The 18,582-nt window shown below is 40.2% G+C and overlaps 1 protein-coding gene across 3 annotated transcripts in view; it reads left to right on the top strand.

Annotated features, from left to right (window-relative positions):
• The window catches only part of DOCK10 (dedicator of cytokinesis 10), a 252,381-nt gene that overhangs the window by 169,290 nt on the left and 64,509 nt on the right, over nucleotides 1-18,582 (top strand). For all 3 annotated transcript variants that reach the window (XM_044913434.1, XM_021682949.2, XM_021682948.2), the window contains exons 15-24: nucleotides 2,660-2,782; nucleotides 4,472-4,551; nucleotides 6,604-6,791; nucleotides 7,300-7,365; nucleotides 9,103-9,195; nucleotides 13,682-13,805; nucleotides 14,000-14,121; nucleotides 14,481-14,567; nucleotides 17,420-17,512; nucleotides 17,928-18,046. In XM_044913434.1, the coding sequence (XP_044769369.1) occupies nucleotides 2,660-2,782; nucleotides 4,472-4,551; nucleotides 6,604-6,791; nucleotides 7,300-7,365; nucleotides 9,103-9,195; nucleotides 13,682-13,805; nucleotides 14,000-14,121; nucleotides 14,481-14,567; nucleotides 17,420-17,512; nucleotides 17,928-18,046 (1,095 nt within the window). The remainder of the gene's footprint in view (nucleotides 1-2,659; nucleotides 2,783-4,471; nucleotides 4,552-6,603; nucleotides 6,792-7,299; nucleotides 7,366-9,102; nucleotides 9,196-13,681; nucleotides 13,806-13,999; nucleotides 14,122-14,480; nucleotides 14,568-17,419; nucleotides 17,513-17,927; nucleotides 18,047-18,582) is intronic.

Below are 18,582 nucleotides of genomic sequence, written 5' to 3'. Positions count from 1 at the left end.
CATGTCAAACCGCTTGGAAAAACTAATGACAAAAAATAAGTAAAAGATCCAGCCAAAGAAGATGTTAATTTCCTCTTCACAATGTGGAAATTGCTTCAAATGAATGGTGACTGAATCAGAGGAGGGCTCTTGGTCTCTCGAGCCTTTTGATATAAACTAGCCTACTGACATATTTCAGTCCTTTATTAGATATGCTGGTTGTCTGGCCAGGTTTTTTCCTACTATATTTTCTAGACTGCAGTTTGCCTAATAATATAGCTTTGAGTGTACCCTAAAACATTTCGGCCCTTAAAATCAACTGCCATTAAAAAGCGTAGAATAGACAATTTAGCTTATGACCATATTTTTACCCAGATCCAACCCATCCCACCCACTACTGCATGCACAGATGTTCATCACTCTGAACATTTTTTTCTGAAATGAATTTGGTGTGTTTTCTTATTTTTGGCACCAGCTGTACTGCTGTTTTATGGTTTAAAAAAAAAGAAAGGTTATTCTTGGAGGAAGTAAAGAGAACCTATTCAGATGGCTACAATGGGTATTTTACACTCTTTGATTTGGGAGAAAGTCAACCCTTACCAATGTGTCTTGTTTTTTGTTTTGTTTTGTTTTTTGTTTTTTGTTTTTTTTAAAGATTTTATTTATTTGGAGAGAAAAAATGAGACAGAGAGAGCATGAGAGGGGGGAGGGTCAGAGGGAGAAGCAGACTCCCCGCCGAGCAGGGAGTCTGATGCGGGACTCGATCCTGGGACTCCAGGATCATGACCTGAGCCGAAGGCAGTCACTTAACCAACTGAGCCACCCAGGCACGCCCAATGTGTCTTGTTGTTAGAGGAAACTCTTTCCACGTATATTGCCCGCACAATCTTATGTGCCTAAATCCACACAAGGACTGATTTTTTTTTTAATCCCTCTTACACGACATTCTGAATGGACCAGTGCACAACCCTGGATTTTCTTTAAAACTGAACAAAACTAAAAGAACAATTTCATTCTTATATCTATATCTTTAGAGAAGACGTACAGTGCAACAATTACTTTTATGTTTTATCTTGCATTAACCACAAAAAAATATGCCCTATTCTTTCTACGGGTCACAGCTATTCATGCTGCTTAGGAATGAGGCTCTCGGGGATACCTAAGCTGCTTTTCCTTCAGGCTAAACCGTGTGTTTTCTTCAGTCATACTCCAAATGTCGTGGTTTTGAGACCCTCACCCTATACTATCATTGTCCAACTGTGGCAGCTGGAATGAAGCACAACATCCCAGCCATCCTGAAACCATCTGTGTAAATGAATCAGTTCTCTGTTCTCTTGCCAGTGAGCATATTTATTGAGCAAGGCCAGTGTGTATGGCTCTGTGAGCAGTATTTCTCCACGGTGCTGTGCTCTTCATTCTCTTTACAATGTGTCCAATGTAAGTGAGCTCTTTCCAGGACAGAGCTGTGGCTAAAAGCAGAGTTATACAACCCTCGTTTATTGATACATTTATAGTGACTGGTTAATTAAAACACACACACACACACACACACACACACACACTACTCAAGTTCAGTTCAACCTCCTCCTGTGTTGTAAATACATCGTGTTGGTTTTAACATGTCATGCACACAGAAGCCCTGTATAATATTTAAATAAAAATTATCTTTGAGTTAAGTATTTTCATTCTGCTTCCCCAGTGTTATTTGATACGGAAACTTTTTCCCCTTCCCTGACTACTTAACAGAGAAAAATGAGCAGAAAGATTGAAGCAGTCTAAAAATATTCTGGCCCATTTTCTGTATTATTTGACACTAAAGCTCTTCGATCAGATATCTATCTAAATGGCCACTTCAGCCTGTGTATTGAAATCTTTGGTTAATTTAAAGAGTAATGAAATAGTCTAGTCAAGTTCCTTAAGTTAGAAGAAATAAAATTTCAGCAGCTCTCTAACATTAACGAAAAATTAATTACACACAGGTCTAATTTTTTTGATAGGCATGGAATATGATTAATTATGGGGAAGAAACAATAACCTTAAGCGTGCTATGTATACTTCCTTGTATTGCCTGATATTACTATACTATTTGGACAGAAACAATTTGTGTGTTCTAACTAAATCTATCTAGTTCCAATGAAATGGACCAAGGAAAAAAATAAATGGCATTAATTAATTTAATACAAAATTCTGACTCAAGTGTTCTTCATTTGATCTTTGTCTCTGTCCTAAAATTTAAGAAAGTGTTTCAAGAATCTGGCCCTCTAGACCCCCCCACACACAACCTTATCCCTTTTCCACTATTCGTAAATTCTGATGGCACCACCCAAACTGAGGTGGCCCTGGCTTGCCCAGAAAATAATTTAAAAAAAGGACTAACCTGTTCTTATTCCTCCCCTAATACTCCAAGGTTTGATATCTTACTAAATCATAAATAAATGTAGTTGTAATATAAGTGGGCTGCTGTCCCTATAGATATTGAATTGAAAATAAAGAATTAAAGATAACAAAGATAGTGTTTAAATGAAACTTTTGTCTAAGAAGTTTTCTTGTCTTTTTTATTTCATTAGTTCCTGGAGTTTCTTCCATTACAAATGGGAAATTGAATCATTGGTCACCTTAAAAATACAACTTGGTTAACAATTTTCACCTGCCAACCTGAACAAATATCATTTTCTTTCAGATCAGTATTTAAGGACAACCAGGGAAATGTGGACAGAGACTCAAGATTTTCACCATTGTATAGACAAGAAAGTAGCAAGATTTCAACAGAGGACCTGCTAAAACTAGTGTCAGATTACAGAAGGTAGGGTTTTTGGATACTCTTGAAATTAACATGAATGAGCTACATTGCTGCTATTGATTTATTAACTCTGCATAAACAGTATTTGATTACCTGATTCTCGAATGTCCAAACTCTTCCGGAAAGTAGATGCTTTACAGATGAACTCACATATGCCTGAATGACACAACAAAAGTTGCTAGAATTATATGGAAGGAGTGTGAAACCATGTCAGTTAACTATTATTGCCATGTAACAGATCACCCCAAAACTTAGTGGCTTAAAAGAACAACATCACTTACTTTCCAGAGTCCATAATTTAAACATGGTTAGGTAAGGAGAGCTTGTCTTTTCTGCACATGGCATCAGCTGGCAGAGGTCAACTGGAGACAGAGGATCCACATTCAAGACGGCTCATTCAATGACTGGCAAGTTGACATGGGCTGTTGATTGGGAGCTCAGCTGGAGCTGTGGACTAGAGACCTTGGTTCTTCTCCATAGGAGCCTCTCCATCAAATACTATGGCTTCCTCATGGAAGGATAGTTGGGTTCTAAGAGTAAGTGTCCCAAGGGACAGAAAGTGATCACTACCGGTTTCTTAAGGCCAGGGCCCTGAAACTGTCCCTGTGGCATTTCTGCCATAATATACTGTCAAGCTGTCATACAGCCTAGATTCTAAGAAAGGAGATACAGACACCTCTAAATAGGAGTGTTAAGGAATTTTAGAACTACGTTTTGAAATTCCACAGAGCAATTCATTGTTGTGAATACAATAATTCATACTATTTCTATCATTCAAATTCATTTTGGGAAAGACAATGAAAGTTAAAAGAAGAAAAACTTTATAAAAGCCACAGCATTTTTTAAATGTATCACCACACATTCAACATCTGGTGATGATAAGATCTCTCATGATAAGCAATTTACCTTTAAACTTTTACTCCCCTGACACCTGCAGGATTGAAAATTTAACAGTCAGCTCTCACACACTGGGAAGAGCTGGGTTGGACCCACCACTATAATTATTCTACCTGTTAGGTCTCCTAGAAGGGATAACACTTGAAATTGTTATCAGTTTCAAGGAACTTTCACCTTACTGCAAAAGGACAATAGGTCAGAAGGTTTGGGTAGAGAGGGAGAGAACAGGGGACAGGGATAGGTGGTGAGAGGGTGTCTGAACACATTCACGAAGCAGGGGAATGGCAGAAGAACCAAAGTCAGGAAAAGGCTCCTTGTCCTTGATTGTTGGTGAAGAGGGAATAAGCAGACTGTCCACTTAGCAATTGTAGCAACGACCAGCCTTGTCCTCAAGACTTAAGAGTCTTCAGGAAAGTAAAATCACTTAAGCCAGTTCAAATACTAGAACTTTTTATTAACAACAAACGATCTATTTGCCGTATTTACTATTGTACTTGTCTGGCCATTTATATAAATATTACCTGAAATAAGGTGCAAATAAACCTAAAACATTCTTCAGAATATCTGTAACTTGACCCCTCACTGATTTCTGTTTTTATTGGCAATATTACATAAATTTTAGTTTTCAGTATAAAACCAGCTAAATGAAGTCATTCACAAGGTTGTTTAGGGTTGTACTGTTTACTCTTATCAAGGCTCAGAATTACAGTTGACTCATTTTCTGGACAACTAGAATAATTCAGTGTGTGTGTGTGTGTGTGTGCGTGTGTGTGTTTCTGTTCCCTACTTTCACAGGGCTGACAGAGTAAGCAAAACACAGACCATCCCTGGAAGCCTGGATATTGCTGTTGACAACATTCCTTTGGAGCATCCAAGTATGATGATGATGTCATGGTTTGCTTGTAGAGTTCTAAATAGTTAGTGGTCTTTTGGTTGGATGGTTGGTTGGTTGGTTGATTCGTTGGTTGGTTGGATAGTTGGTTAGTTACAATACTTTGTGAGTTTTTTTTCTCAAATTTTGGGATAAATGGAATTCATTATCTTATAGAAATTTGGGCCTTCTTGTTTCTCCGTTAAGACAGACTATCAGTATGATAGGACAGGAACCATATTCAGTGTAAACTAATATGTATCTGGTATGCACCATGCACCCGGCAAGGTATTAAATTATGTCATTTAATCCTCAAAACCCTGAAGAGTTGTAAATGAGAAATGTCAGGTTCAGAGTATCAGTAATCATAATGGGAGAATTTATATTCTATCCAGTTCCTCTGACTTAAAATACTGGGCTGGTTCCCCCATACTGTGTGCCACAGGATTGCTCTAAACACTATGTGTGGGTAGCCACCCAAGTGGTCACATTGTAATTATTGCTGGAATATTTTTAGACTCTGTTATTACACAGGGAGCATGTATCTTTTTTATTTTTTATTTATTTATTTATTTTTTAGATTTTATTTATTTATTTGAGAGAGAGAGAATGAGAGACAGAGAGCATGAGAGGGAGGAGGGGCAGAGGGAGAAGCAGACTCCCTGCCGAGCAGGGAGCCTGATGCGGGACTCGATCCCAGGACTCCAGGATCATGACCTAAGCCGAAGGCAGTCGCTTAACCAACTGAGCCACCCAGGCGTCCCGGGAGCATGTATCTTTTTTAAAAGTCCTATTTATGTCAGTGAAAATTTGAATTTTAGAAGGAGCTTTTATTAACTTATAAATAAGAATTTCAGAATTTATTTCGTAAGTGACGAGATTGGTTTTTTTTTGTTTTGTTACTTCTGATTCTGCCTTTTAGTGACTTTCTTAGTGATGCAAAGAATGAATAAAGGCATCCTAAACTGAACTACAGAGAGAGAGAGAAAAGATTATTACCATAGGATATTTGAATTACCATTAGCACTATTAAGTTTTTCATTCTTATAATTTTTCTACAAATCATTTTAACATGAAATAAAATGAGCATTTTAACCTAAGCCATGGTTCCAAATCACTTTTATATTGATTGGTGTAGAAAAGCAGAGAATAAACTAAGCCATTTCCTCTACCTGATTTGTGAGATGTGTCTGTCTTTTATTACCTACAGAAAAGAAAAATAATGAAAGAGAAAGATAAAATATTCTCTTTGAAATGACTATAGGACATTAGAGAAATTTGAACATATAATAAAAATATTATAATTGATTTGGGGGGGGGAAACCTGTAATCTGATTCCCAAGCGTATTTAGCTAACCATTTTGCTTTTCTGAACACAGGAAAATTCCAGATGGGGTAAAGGAAAGTAGAAGGCCTTGCTGTCTTCCCGTGACCACAACATCAGACCCCAAGCTATTTAGTGACAGACGTTTTGATTTATGAACTTCAAATTGTCTTTTTTATTTTCCTTAGGCTGTTCCTACAAGGCTAGATTTTTCAAGATTGTAAGAACTGGAGAGGAAAAATAGAATAAATTATATCAAATAATGCAGAGGGGGGCTGCAGGCCTGTATTGTGAAATCATTCCATGGGGAAAACTTACTATCAATCCATTAGGTACTATCCATAATAGACCCATTGGACAAAGATTGTTCTGTCAATATCTGTATTATTTTTATAATGTTAGGTAAAGGCCAGTGGATTAATCCTTATCTTATAATACGTGGTTAGCGTGCTCAGAGAATCATCAGTTGAAATTTAGTTTTCATGTGAAGCTTAATGCAAAAAGAAAATAGTTATAAATCCATCCAAAAGATTTACCAATTTTTTGAGACATCAATTTTGATGTTAAATGGTTTGATTATCTACAAATTTTTCGTGCTTGCATAATTTAACATAAATTCCTTTGCAAATACAGAGTTTCTATTTCAAGTGGATTCATTTAAAAATATGTTAAGTATTGTTCACCTTAAACAATCACATTAAATGACAAACTCTTATTTTCTGATTTTTAAAGACTGTGTAACATCGTCCTTTATCCCTGTCAAGCCTTTCGATGTGACAGCTCAACCAGAACCCACAGTCGAGGTGGAAGAATTTATTTACGACTCAACAAAGTACTGCCGTCCTTATAGAGTATACAAAAATCAAATTTACATTTACCCCAGGCACCTCAAGTATGATAGCCAGAAATGTTTCAACAAGGTATGGTATGTTTCTGAAACGTTATGCTGTCTCTGCACCCTACTGAGATCATATTAAGATGGATTCTTGAAAGTTCAAATACAAATTATCATAGGTCAACAGTTTGGAATAAAAATCCATTTGCAGAACGTGCTTAATAAGGGGCAGTGATGAGTTTCACCTTAAAAGTGTTTAAGGATGCACAGTTTATAAAATATTAATAATCCTTTCTAAAGTCAGCCCTAAATTATTTTGTTCTAGACTTCTTTTTTTGTAGTTTCTTAAGATACTCTGAAAATAGCATATCTGCTTCCTTTTGATGTGAGTTTTTTCTTCCCTTTTAAATAATATCTCCAAGTCCTTCTGCTATTTCTGAGCACTATGGATAATGTCACAAGAAAGTGTTGGGTATTCTACATTTTTCAGATTTAATTAGAAGCTACTTATTTTAGACACTAGGGTTGTTGGGTTTTTTGGTGTTGTTTACCAGGAAATTACAATTTCCATTTTCCCCTCTCTGTAATTCCAGGCTCGAAATATAACCGTGTGCATTGAATTCAAAAATTCTGATGAAGAAGGTGCCAAGCCCATGAAGGTGAGCCAAGTCCACGAGGGAATACGGCACCCAGGGGGGGAAGGCAGGTGCATAGGTTCTCCTCACTGCCAAGGAGCTTTTTATTTGAGTGTGACTGAAAGAGAAGCAAGTCAATACATTTGTGTTAGATTTCCTAAAATGTACCTGATTTAATAGCCATCATTAACCGGATCTATTAGAAATGCAGTCTCATAGCTCTGCTTAGCTTTTCATGACTTGGGAAAAAGGAAACTACTCTAGTGTGAAATAAATGCAAAGATTCCCCTCTGCAAGACTCTGCCCTTTTCAAAGAGCCTGCCTCTCAATTCAGCAGCATGCTTGATTTAAAATGCCACATCCCAGGTGGCCCTCGAGCGGTCTGTGCCGAAGGGCTGCAGCATGTTGGCCCAGCGGCTAGGGCAGCGAGCCCATGGGATGCTCACATCCATGGAAGGAGCATGTGGCCTGCTGCCCAAGGAGCCGGGAGATGGCTCGGGGAAGTTGGTCCCTGTTGTTGATCACATGATTTAATAAAACACATAAGACTACAAGGTTTGTATGAACTGTGTTTTTTAACCTCCAAAAGTGCAACTAGATGTCATTTTTCAGAGTTCATCTCTGATATATACTGTTTTTATTTTAAGGACTTCAAACAACATAGAGTAACCCATAAAAAGAGAGGAAAATTATTTTTAGTGTGCCTGTGGTCAGATCTTCCCAGTTTGAATGAATCAGAGGGATGGAATAGTAAAGGACAAAGCCCATTTCTAACTAACCCCCACGATTATCTGAGATAATCTCTTAAAGCGCTCTGTCAGGTACCAGTCGTGTTCTCTGTACCAAGAAGGTTCGTAGCATGATTCAGAAGAAGGAGAATCAATCTGAGTGATTGAATGAATCATGCAGGGGAGAAAGAGTTCTTTAAAATAGTCTTGAGCCACTGTCAGTCTCCATAGGTTCCAAGTTCCACAGTAACATCAGTTAGCATCAGGAGAGAAAAATTAAAGCAAAATGGAATTTTCAAACAAAGGCAATGACCAGATGGCAAGCACGGCAGGCCTGCTAGTACAGTGTTTATGAGGAAAATTCTAGCAAAGAGGAATAATAGCAGGTGAATGGGTCTCCTGTGTCATTGCCTTCTAAAGGATCACACAGAGATACAGCAGACTCCAGAAGAGGGCCCCTGAGCCTTGGGCTAAGGGAACTTTGAAGCTGCGTGCCTAGGAAGTACCATATGACATCCCCTGGCTTGACTGTGGGCTGGGGTAGAATAGCAATGCAATATGGTGGAGCCTGGAACGAGCCCTATCCTTCTAGCTCAGCATTCTTGGTTGGGAGCTGACATGTCAGGGGCTGGGGTCCAACCAAACCTTGTGGTCACCCACGAATGATTGCCTTAAACTCCAAACCAGAGCTGGATACCATGGGCCCCTTTAAGAGGCCACCTTGCAGGAATCAGAATTGAACAATTTAGCTCTTATCTCCTGGTAATCAAAAGTAACAAACTAATTCAGGTTGATGTGATAGCTACATAATAAATTAAAGCCTTCAGATTTTCTTCAGCAGCACCCTGGTATAAGAAATACAAGGCAGCGGGTGAAAGAAGTTCAAGGTTAATTAGATATCAGTTAAGCCTGGCAAGTTATCACAAAATTCATCCTTGTTCCAGGATTGGTAACTGAAGAGTTGTGACTTTTTTGTGTGCTCAGGGTTAATTTCAGACACTCATAATCATTCAACTCATAACTTTTTAAACAGTGTATTTATGGAAAACCTGGAGGGCCTCTCTTCACCTCAGCGGCCCACACAGCAGTTCTGCACCATTCCCAGAATCCGGATTTCTCCGATGAGGTAAGGGCCAGGCCTCCACTGCCACCCAGGATCTCCTAAAAAGCTGAGTGAGTGGGTCAGGTAATGCACAAAGATAAACACTCTCTCTAGACCACATCTCAGACTGAGGACATGTCTTGGCTGATATTTGCTGAACTGAGATTTAGAAACTATGTTAATTGACAGTTGCTCCAGGAGTTACGTTGCAAATCCAGATGTTTCAGCACAGGATCACCCTTCAAAAATACAATGTTTTTATGATATCATTCTTTTCAAGTCAGAATAATTTTTTTCTTTTATTTCATTATTCAATATAATAAAGATTGTGTTAGATAGCTTTACCAATTAATAGCTGCATTTCTTGTCATAATGGAAAGAACATAGGAATAGACCAAGTATGAACCAACACTATGGCTTATGACCTATCCCCTTGAGTGATCTTGAGTGATCACATCTCTGAGTGTGGCATGGAATAAGACCTACCGTGGCCAACTCCTGAAACTCTCTTATTATGTGCCAGACACCATGCTATATACGGCATATATGGATCATCTCAATTCCCAGAGTGTTCTCCAGAGAAACAGAACCAATAGGGGGAGATATAGATGTATAGATGGGTGGGTTTATTATGAGATACTGGCTCACGTCATTATGCAGACAAGAAGTCCATGATCTTCCATCAGCAAGCCTGAGACCCAGGAAAGCCAGCGGTACTGTTTGAAGGCTTGAGCGCCAGCGAGGTTATGACGTAGATTCCATTCTGGTCTGAAGGGGGCACCAAGGGCAGACAGAGAAGATCCGTGTTCTAGTTCAAGTAGTCAGGCAGAGAGAGAATTCAGCCTCCTGCCTTTTTGTTCTATTCAGGCCCTCAGATTGGATGATGAACACCCATGCTGGGGAGGGCCATCTGCTTTACTCAGTCTTCAAACTCAAATGCTGATCTCTTCCAGAAACAGCCTCACAGGCACACCCAGAAATAATGTTCAACTGGCTATTTGGGCATCCTGCTAGCCCAGTCAAACTGACATAAAATTAACTTTCCTGTTTCATGGATAGGGAAACTGGGACTCAGAGAAGTAACTTTGCCAAGGCCACACCACTAATAAGCAATATTCAGAATTCAGACCAGGCCACATGACTCCGGGGCCTCAAGCTATACCACTCTGCTCTAAAACACGTGAAAAAAACCAGTCGGGCCAATGGTAAATTACTCTACGCATGTCAGCTTGTATTATAAAGAGATTCAGACAAACAAGTGTTAGTGATTAAATTTAATTTCTGACCACAAAGCAAAAGTCAACTAATGCAACCTGCTGATATGGTGTCGGGGATTGAAAATATCACATCTTTCCATGAGTTTCCTATGACTGCTATAGTAAATCACCACAGTTTAGTAGCTTAGAAAAACCCTAGTTCATTATCATATAGTTCTGGAGGTCGTAACTCTGAAATGGGTCCCTCGGGGCTGAAATCAAGGTGTCAACAGGCCTGCATTCCTTCTGGATATTTTAGGGGAGGCCCCTTGCCTCGCCTTTTCCAGCTTCTAGAGGCTTCCACAGGCCTTGGCTGGTGACCCTCTTCCAGAAGTTTCCTCACTCTGACCTCCACTTCCTTTCTCACATCTCTGACTCTGACTTTCCTCCAATAAGGACTTTGTGATTACATTGGGCACCCATGTTAATCCAACGTAATCTTTCCATTTTAAAATCCTTAATTTCATCACTCTCGAAAATCCCTTTTACCCTGTTCACAGATTCTGGAGATTAGGGCAGGGAGGACATCTTTGGGGGGGCTATTATTCTGCCTACCACACCTTATTCCACATCAATCATTTTAAAACTAATTAAAGGAACTTCAGTGAAACCACAGACCTCCCTTGACCTTATCTCCCTCCTCCACATCCATTTAATGCTCTTAAACTTTGTTCCCTATAAATTCAGGACAGAAGATGAAAAAAAAAAAAAATTAAGGTACAGAGCTACCACCATGTTATAGAATATTTACTGTATTGGTTGACCCCTTGGAAAAGCCCCTCTGAAAGATGTATTCTCTGTAGTCATATAAGATTTTTTTTCAAAAAAAAAAAAAGGATATTCTCACTATTAACTCTGGCTTTTAATCTCTCTTGCTCATGTGTGTTTCCCAGAATTCTTATAAAAGCCATGGACTTTTCCACAGGAGAACATGTATATAATGAAAGCCCAGTGAACTCTGCAGTGTAGACTCAAAACTAAAGGTTACGTTAATTGCAAAAATTGATAGAAATTCTTTCAAGGTGCTGTTGTAATGTAAGTATTTGCAGTATTTAAAGGAAGGATGTTTGCATTCATAATTAACTGGAATTCTTGAGAGCATATTGCATTCCCTCTTTATGTTAGCTAAGAAAAAGAAAATTTCTTTCTGGTACATGGCTAAGTACTGTATATTCTTAAATGTACACCAGCCTTTGTTACCAGGTTAACATACTGGTATATAAAGAACATGTAGGCTTGTAAACCATTCTAACTGAAAAGCTCTCTAATTTTACCCTTCATCAGAATCACCCAGAAGGCTTGTTACAACACCGATTACTATAACCCGCCCCAGATTTTTGGATTCCATATCTGAAACGGGGCCTGAAAATTGGCATGGTACTTGTTAGAACAAGTTTCCAGATGATGCTGATGTTGCTGTTCCAGGCATAACATTTTGAAAATCAGTGTAATAAATCCTTTCCTGAACAATGTGAAAATATGTGCTGGATGGGTAGATGCACAAAGAGTCTCATAAAGAAGCTGGCAGATAATCTGCATGGTTTTCTAACACGTTATTGCTTGACCATTCTGGAAACTACCTAGTTGTTGATATTGGGGTGAATGCAGCTTACATGCACGGAATCCTGAGATTCCAGCGTGAAGTAGTTATCAAAAAACATGGTTTCTCATCCTGGAAGATTCTATTACTGACTAGACCACACACTCCTAGTGAGTCAAAGCCCTGTAACCATCTCTCAACTCAGTTCCTACCTCTGTATCATCGTACTTCACAATGTATGTTTCAGAGGTTTGGAAACTGAAAAGCACTATAAAATATAGAGGTTGTCAAAACATTTCTTCTTAAGAGGATGGAGCAGGCTCCTCATTACGTCTATTTTTTTTAAGATTTTATTTATTTATTTATTTTTGACAGAGATAGACACAGCGAGAGAGGAAACACAAGCAGGGTGAGCTTCAGAGGGAGAGGGAGAACAGGCTTCCCGCGAAGCGGGGAGCCCGATGCGGGGCTCGATCCCAACACCCTGGGATCATGACCTGAGCCGAAGGCAGACGCTTAACAACTGAGCCACACAGGCGCCCCCATTACGTCTGTTTTTAACGTATATCAATTTTATGGTTTATATTTATTCGGAAGTATTCTTTATGTAGCTACAGCATGACGTCTCCTCAAAACAGCTCAGGGCGCCTGGGTGGCTCAGTTGGTTAAGCAACTGCCTTCGGCTCAGGTCATGATCCTGGAGTCCCGGGATCGAGTCCCGCATCGGGCTCCCTGCTCAGCAGGGAGTCTGCTTCTCCCTCTGACCCTCCTCCCTCTCATGCTCTCTGTCTCTCATTCTCTCTCTCGCAAATAAATAAAAAATTAAAAAAAAAAAAAACAGCTCATCACTTGGTTACCACAATAACACACTTCATCTATTTTTTGTTCTTTTTAAAAAGGGATAGATTCTGTGCTTAAGTTACATCATTCCCTGCTACCATGTTTCTCAACACTGTGCCTATGAGTCGCCTGGGGATCTTATTAAAATGCAGATTCTGTTCCCATGTGTCTGGGGCAGTGTCCAAGATTGTGCATTTCTAATGAGCTCCCAAGCGATGCTCATGCACTAGCCCATGCACACACTGCGTGAGGCAAAGGCTCAGTTCACTCAGTGTACGTTTCTTGATGATAGGTCTTCAATCGATGTCTTTTTGACACCCTACAGTTAGTCTGTGTGTGTGTTAGTGTGTGTGTGCGTGCGTGTGTGTGTGTGTGCTTAATCCATTCTCTACTAGCATACATTATCAAATGACAAATACCAGGCATTCTAAATTATCATCACCCACCACAATAAAGAAGTAAAAATATCAGCCCCTTAACACGTGACTGCTAGCAGGACGGATATTCATTGAGAGTAAAATCGGTACTTTTTTTTTTTTAATTTTTATTTATTTATTTGACAGAGAGAGAGATAGTGAGAGCAGGAACACAAGCAGGGGAAGTGGGAGAGGGAGAAGCAGGCTTCCTGCCGAGCAGGGAGCCCGATGTGGGACTCGATCCCAGGACCCCGGGATCATGACCTGAGCCGAAGGCAGACGCTTAACGACTGAGCCACCCAGGCGCCCGAAATCGGTACTTTTAACACTAACTATGAAACGTGGTCCTTAGTTTCAGTGAAAGAATTTTTAGAAGGCTGAGGTGCCTAGGCTTTGTCTTACCCTACCTGGGGCAAATGAGTTTCATCCCAGTCTGGCTATTATCTCTTTCCTTGCAGGTAAAAATTGAGCTCCCGACACAGCTCCATGAGAAACACCATATTTTGTTTTCTTTTTATCATATCACTTGTGACATAAATGCCAAGGCTAATGCCAAGAAAAAGGAGACCCTGGAAACATCAGGTACTGACAGGACGTGATCTGAGACAGCATTACGTGTCATCTGTGTGACTTGAACTGGAGAGTATTTTAAAGCTCCCATTTATTAGATTTTTTTAGTGAAGTGCTCTATTCATAAGTGACAAGTAACTTTGTTTTTACCCCTCACCATGGAGGTTTGTACTCAGAAGTTTTCTCTTCGTTCTTCCTTTGCACAGTTGGATATGCTTGGCTTCCCCTGATGAAACATGATCAGATAGCTTCTCAAGAATACAATATCCCAATAGCAACAAGCCTGCCTCCTAATTATTTAAGCTTTCAAGACTCTGCAAGCGGAAAGGTATTGAGTGATGTATAATTTAAGAGAAAAAAAAATACATGAGCTAAATGGCATGAGGTTATCTTCTGTCTGTTATTTAAATGAACCCAAGGACTGTAGTGTATGCATCCATTGTAGTGGTGAGTTGCGTACATACAATATTTCAGAGGTCTTGTTTGGTTTGTGGCCAGTAGAAATGATCCATTAGAATGGCCCCCTGATATCACATTGGTCTCCCTCACCAATATTGTCAAATGTATTGCATCTTTTATTTTGCATCTCTAGAGTCACGTAAGGTGAATGGATCAGGATGGCAAATTAACACGAGCTGTATAACCTGTTTGTTTTCTTTTCTCCAATTACCGCACTCTTTTTTACAGCACGGTGGGAGTGACATGAAGTGGGTTGATGGTGGCAAACCACTCTTCAAAGTATCGACATTTGTGGTATCCACAGTGAACACTCAGGTGAGTGTGTTGTCCTGAGATCTCAGCATCTGCTCTAACACGGAGAATCCTCAGGGGGCTCTTGTATTTAGAGGAGGGGACTCACCATTTCCCAAGTTGTCAGAGGGCCAGGTGATTGAGAATTGCAAAGGAAGAATAGAGGCATAACTTTATGCATCTCCCAGGAGAGATAGAATGCCCAACCCTTCAGCCCTGGGGCCATAAACTGCAGCCTAGAATACCAGACGTGTATGTCTGTGGATGATGCCCCCTGGAAATGTGGTTTGCTTCCACTGACAACATCCAAGTGTTAAAAATGGGAAAAGTCAGAGTGAAAGACTTTGGATCTTTACCTCAAAATGAAAAACTTTGGATCTTTCCTCAAAACTAAGTCTGAAGGGCACCTGGGTGGCTCAGCCGGTTAAGTGTTTGCCTTCAGCTCAGGTCATGGGATCGGGTCCTGCATCAGTCCCCTTGCTCAGCAGGGAGTCTACTTCTCCCTCTCCCTCTGCTTCTCCCCCCTACTTGTGCTCTCTCTCTCTCTCTCTGTAAATAAATAAATAAAATCTTAAAAAAAAAAAACAAACTAACTCTGATTCCCAGTGCCTAACCGGTGCTCCTGATGTTGGTGACCATGATGTTGGCAGAACTGCACTGGAGAGTCTCCTTCACCAAATTCTTCCTCAGTGATCCTGCACAAGTTGCCTCACCCCTGAGGTCTTTATTTTGTCACCAGAAAAATGGTGACAATAATATCTGCCAAGGTTGTGGGAAGGACCAAAATGAGAAACCACATGTGAAAATATCTCAGGAACTGCAAAATGCTACACAAATGTTCTTACTGCTGTTGCTAAATTACCACAGACACACCCCTTCCCCTGCAAGACAGCTGATTTTACCCCAGTGTGAGGACTTTCATGGTACCAGTTATAAAGTACAAAGCAAACCATTAAGTACACAAACTGTATTTCTCCTTTCTTAAATTCAGTGTGTTGCTAATACTCACTTGCTAAGAGAAAAGAAATCATCCAGGTATTACATACATATTGCTTCAGAATTTCTCTCCATAACCTCTAGTGCCTCAAGCCAAACTGAGCCCTCTTCCCCAGAACTCTACCCGAATTCCTCAAGTCCCACAGAATGGTCCTTCCCCACCCAATCCTGCCTTTATATACCTCAGAATACCAGTCTGTCTTCCTCACATGCCCAGCTGCTTTCCTCCCAACAGGCCAGGTGTCTCTCTGACTCATCACCACTCACCTTTCTCTGCATCTGCTGCCACTGCCCACAGGCTCGTTGCCCTGGCGGGACACATCCGTCCTTCATCAAGCCCAGTATTTACCTCAGTGATCAATCTCTCTCTCTCTTCCTCCCCTCCCTGCGTCGGCCTGGTCAGGTCCCACCCGTCCTTCAGACGTTGGCTCAAATGTCACTTTCTCAAAGAAGCCTCTCCTATTCCCTGACCCCTCAGACATGCTGTGTCATCTTGTCGTACACCCACGTGGCACCCTGCTTTCCTGTGAAGCACTTACCTGTGATCGAGTAGGCGTGTGTTGACATGGCGGTATCGTGCCTGTCTCCCTGGCATCATGGGAGGACCACAGAGGAAGGAACTGGGTTTTCCTGGGCCTCCATGCTGTCCTCCATGCCTGTCAAGGGCCTGGCATGTAGTCAGCTTTCAATGAATAATTGTCAGATAGATTAATAAGTGAAATGAAACTGAAAATATCACACACACACACACACACACACACACACACACCAGAACCGAGGGAAACCTAAATCACAGATGTCCTTCTAGAATCAACACATTCCAGAGAAATATACTAAATGTGTATCTCCACTAAAATTCTGTGTCTCACTTTCTGACTATATAATTCTGACCCTCAGCTCAGATCTTAGAGAATTTCTAAGGTGCCGCCCTCTTCAGGAAATAGCATTAAAGGGCATACTCAGGCCGCTGTAACAAATACCACAGTCTGGGCAGCTTAAACAACAGAAATTTATGTTCTCCCCATTCTGGAGTCCAGAAGACCAATATCAAGGTGTTGGCAGGGTTGGTTTCTTCTGAGGCCTCTTTTCTGGACGTGTAGGTGGGCATCTTCCTCCTGGGTCCTCTCACGGTCTCTTCCTCTATGCCAGTACATGACTGGTGTCTATCTGTGTGTCCAAATTTCCTCCTTAATTTTTTTTTAAGTAGGCAGGTCTTGAACTCATGACCCTGAGATCAAAACCTGAGCTGAATCAAGGCTCAGATGCTTAACTGACGGGGCCACTCAGCGCCCCTAAATTTCCTCTTTTATGGAGACATCAGTCATATTGGAGTGGGTCCACCCTAACTGCCTCAATTTAACATAACTATGTCTTTAAAGACCTTATTTCTAAATATGGTTACATTCTGAGGTCCCGGGAGTTGGGACTTCAACATATGGATTGTGGGAGGACACAATTCAGCCCATAACAAAGGATACAAATCGGTTTTATCTCATCAGGTTAGTGTGAACTTTCTAATTTTTTACTAGCTCAGGCATTGTAAGTCTGAAAATATCCCTGTGCATATTAAGAGTACACCTTCTCATGTATGTTAAGAAATATGTAAGAAAAATACATAAAAGTCTGTGGAAAAAAACAGGAAGATGAAAAAAGGCAATTTTAAAAAAATGGGGGGGGTGGGGAAGAGCCAAGAGAAGTGCTTCTCCAGCCACTGTCATGTGACCGAGAAGAAAAGCACACTTACAAAGCCATCACTCGACTCCTTGATAAAGCACCTGCTCATCGAGGCATCTGTCCTCCAGAAATACTCACCCTCTATCACCGTAATTTCTATATAGCTTATGTGTCATCAGAATTAAACACTTTCTTTGCTGTTTCAGGATCCCCGTGTGAACGCATTTTTCCGACAGTGCCAAAAAAGAGAGAAAGATATGTCTCAGTCACCTACCTCGAATTTCATCCGCTCTTGTAAGGTAACATGATATGCAAATAGTTTCCTTGTTTCTAGGGCAGAAACAGGCAAGCGAGACATTGACAGTTTCCAGTGAGTAGCAAACTAAGAGAGAATTTTTAAAAGCCTTATCAATGCAGAGAGTGCATGGTTATTTCTCAATTCCTAAACAGTTTCTGCCTGTTGTTTACAAACAAACATCAGGTTTTTTTCCAAAATAAAAATGATTGCAAATCAGAATCAATTGATTTTAAATTAGGTAATTGCATATCGGGTCCTTGCAACTATGTCCCCATGCCGTGTGCCATGCTAAGTGCAATGAAGGATAAAGCCAGGTAGAGGTGAGCTAGAGTGTTCATATTTGAGTTCTGAAATACATCAGCAGAACGTGCTTTAAATTTAATCAGTGCCCTTTTTCTCCCACTAACTTACTGCAGAACTTACTGAATGTGGAAAAGATTCACGCAATCATGAGTTTTCTGCCCATAATCTTGAATCAGCTCTTCAAGGTGCTGGTACAGAATGAAGAAGACGAAATAAGTACGACTGTGACCAGGTATCTCTCCCATGGTCTTAGGAGAAGAGATCTTACAGTTTGTGATTGCACAAAACTGTGATGATAACTGAATGGCCAGTCACTTATTCATGCTTGCATTTCACTTGAACACGTGTCTCAAATTTTAAGTATTTTTTCACTCTTGAGTTCTTGCCTTCAAATCTGTTTTTATCATTTGGATAAAGTTTTAGACCTCTTTTTTAACTTTTTCTTTTGTTTTTTAATTAAGCTTTTTATTTTGAGATCATTATAGATTTGCATGCAGTCATGAGAAATAATGCAGAGAGATCCCATGTTCCCTTTACCCAGTTTACCAATGGCACCATCTTGCAAAACTGTAGCACAGTATCACTACCAGAATATTGAAATTGATAGAAACAGGATAGGGAACACTTCCATCACCACGGATGCCCTTTATACACACAACTACTTCCCTCATGTCCCCAGCCCCCACCCCTTAGCCCTGGTAACTGCTAGTCTGTTAAAATTTTAGATAGATAGATGATAGATAGATAGATAGATAGATAGATAGATAG

The sequence above is a fragment of the Neomonachus schauinslandi genome, chromosome 3, assembly GCF_002201575.2.
Source record: "Neomonachus schauinslandi chromosome 3, ASM220157v2, whole genome shotgun sequence".
NCBI lineage: Eukaryota > Metazoa > Chordata > Mammalia > Carnivora > Phocidae > Neomonachus > Neomonachus schauinslandi.
This window is presented reverse-complemented; position numbering and strand designations above follow the sequence as displayed.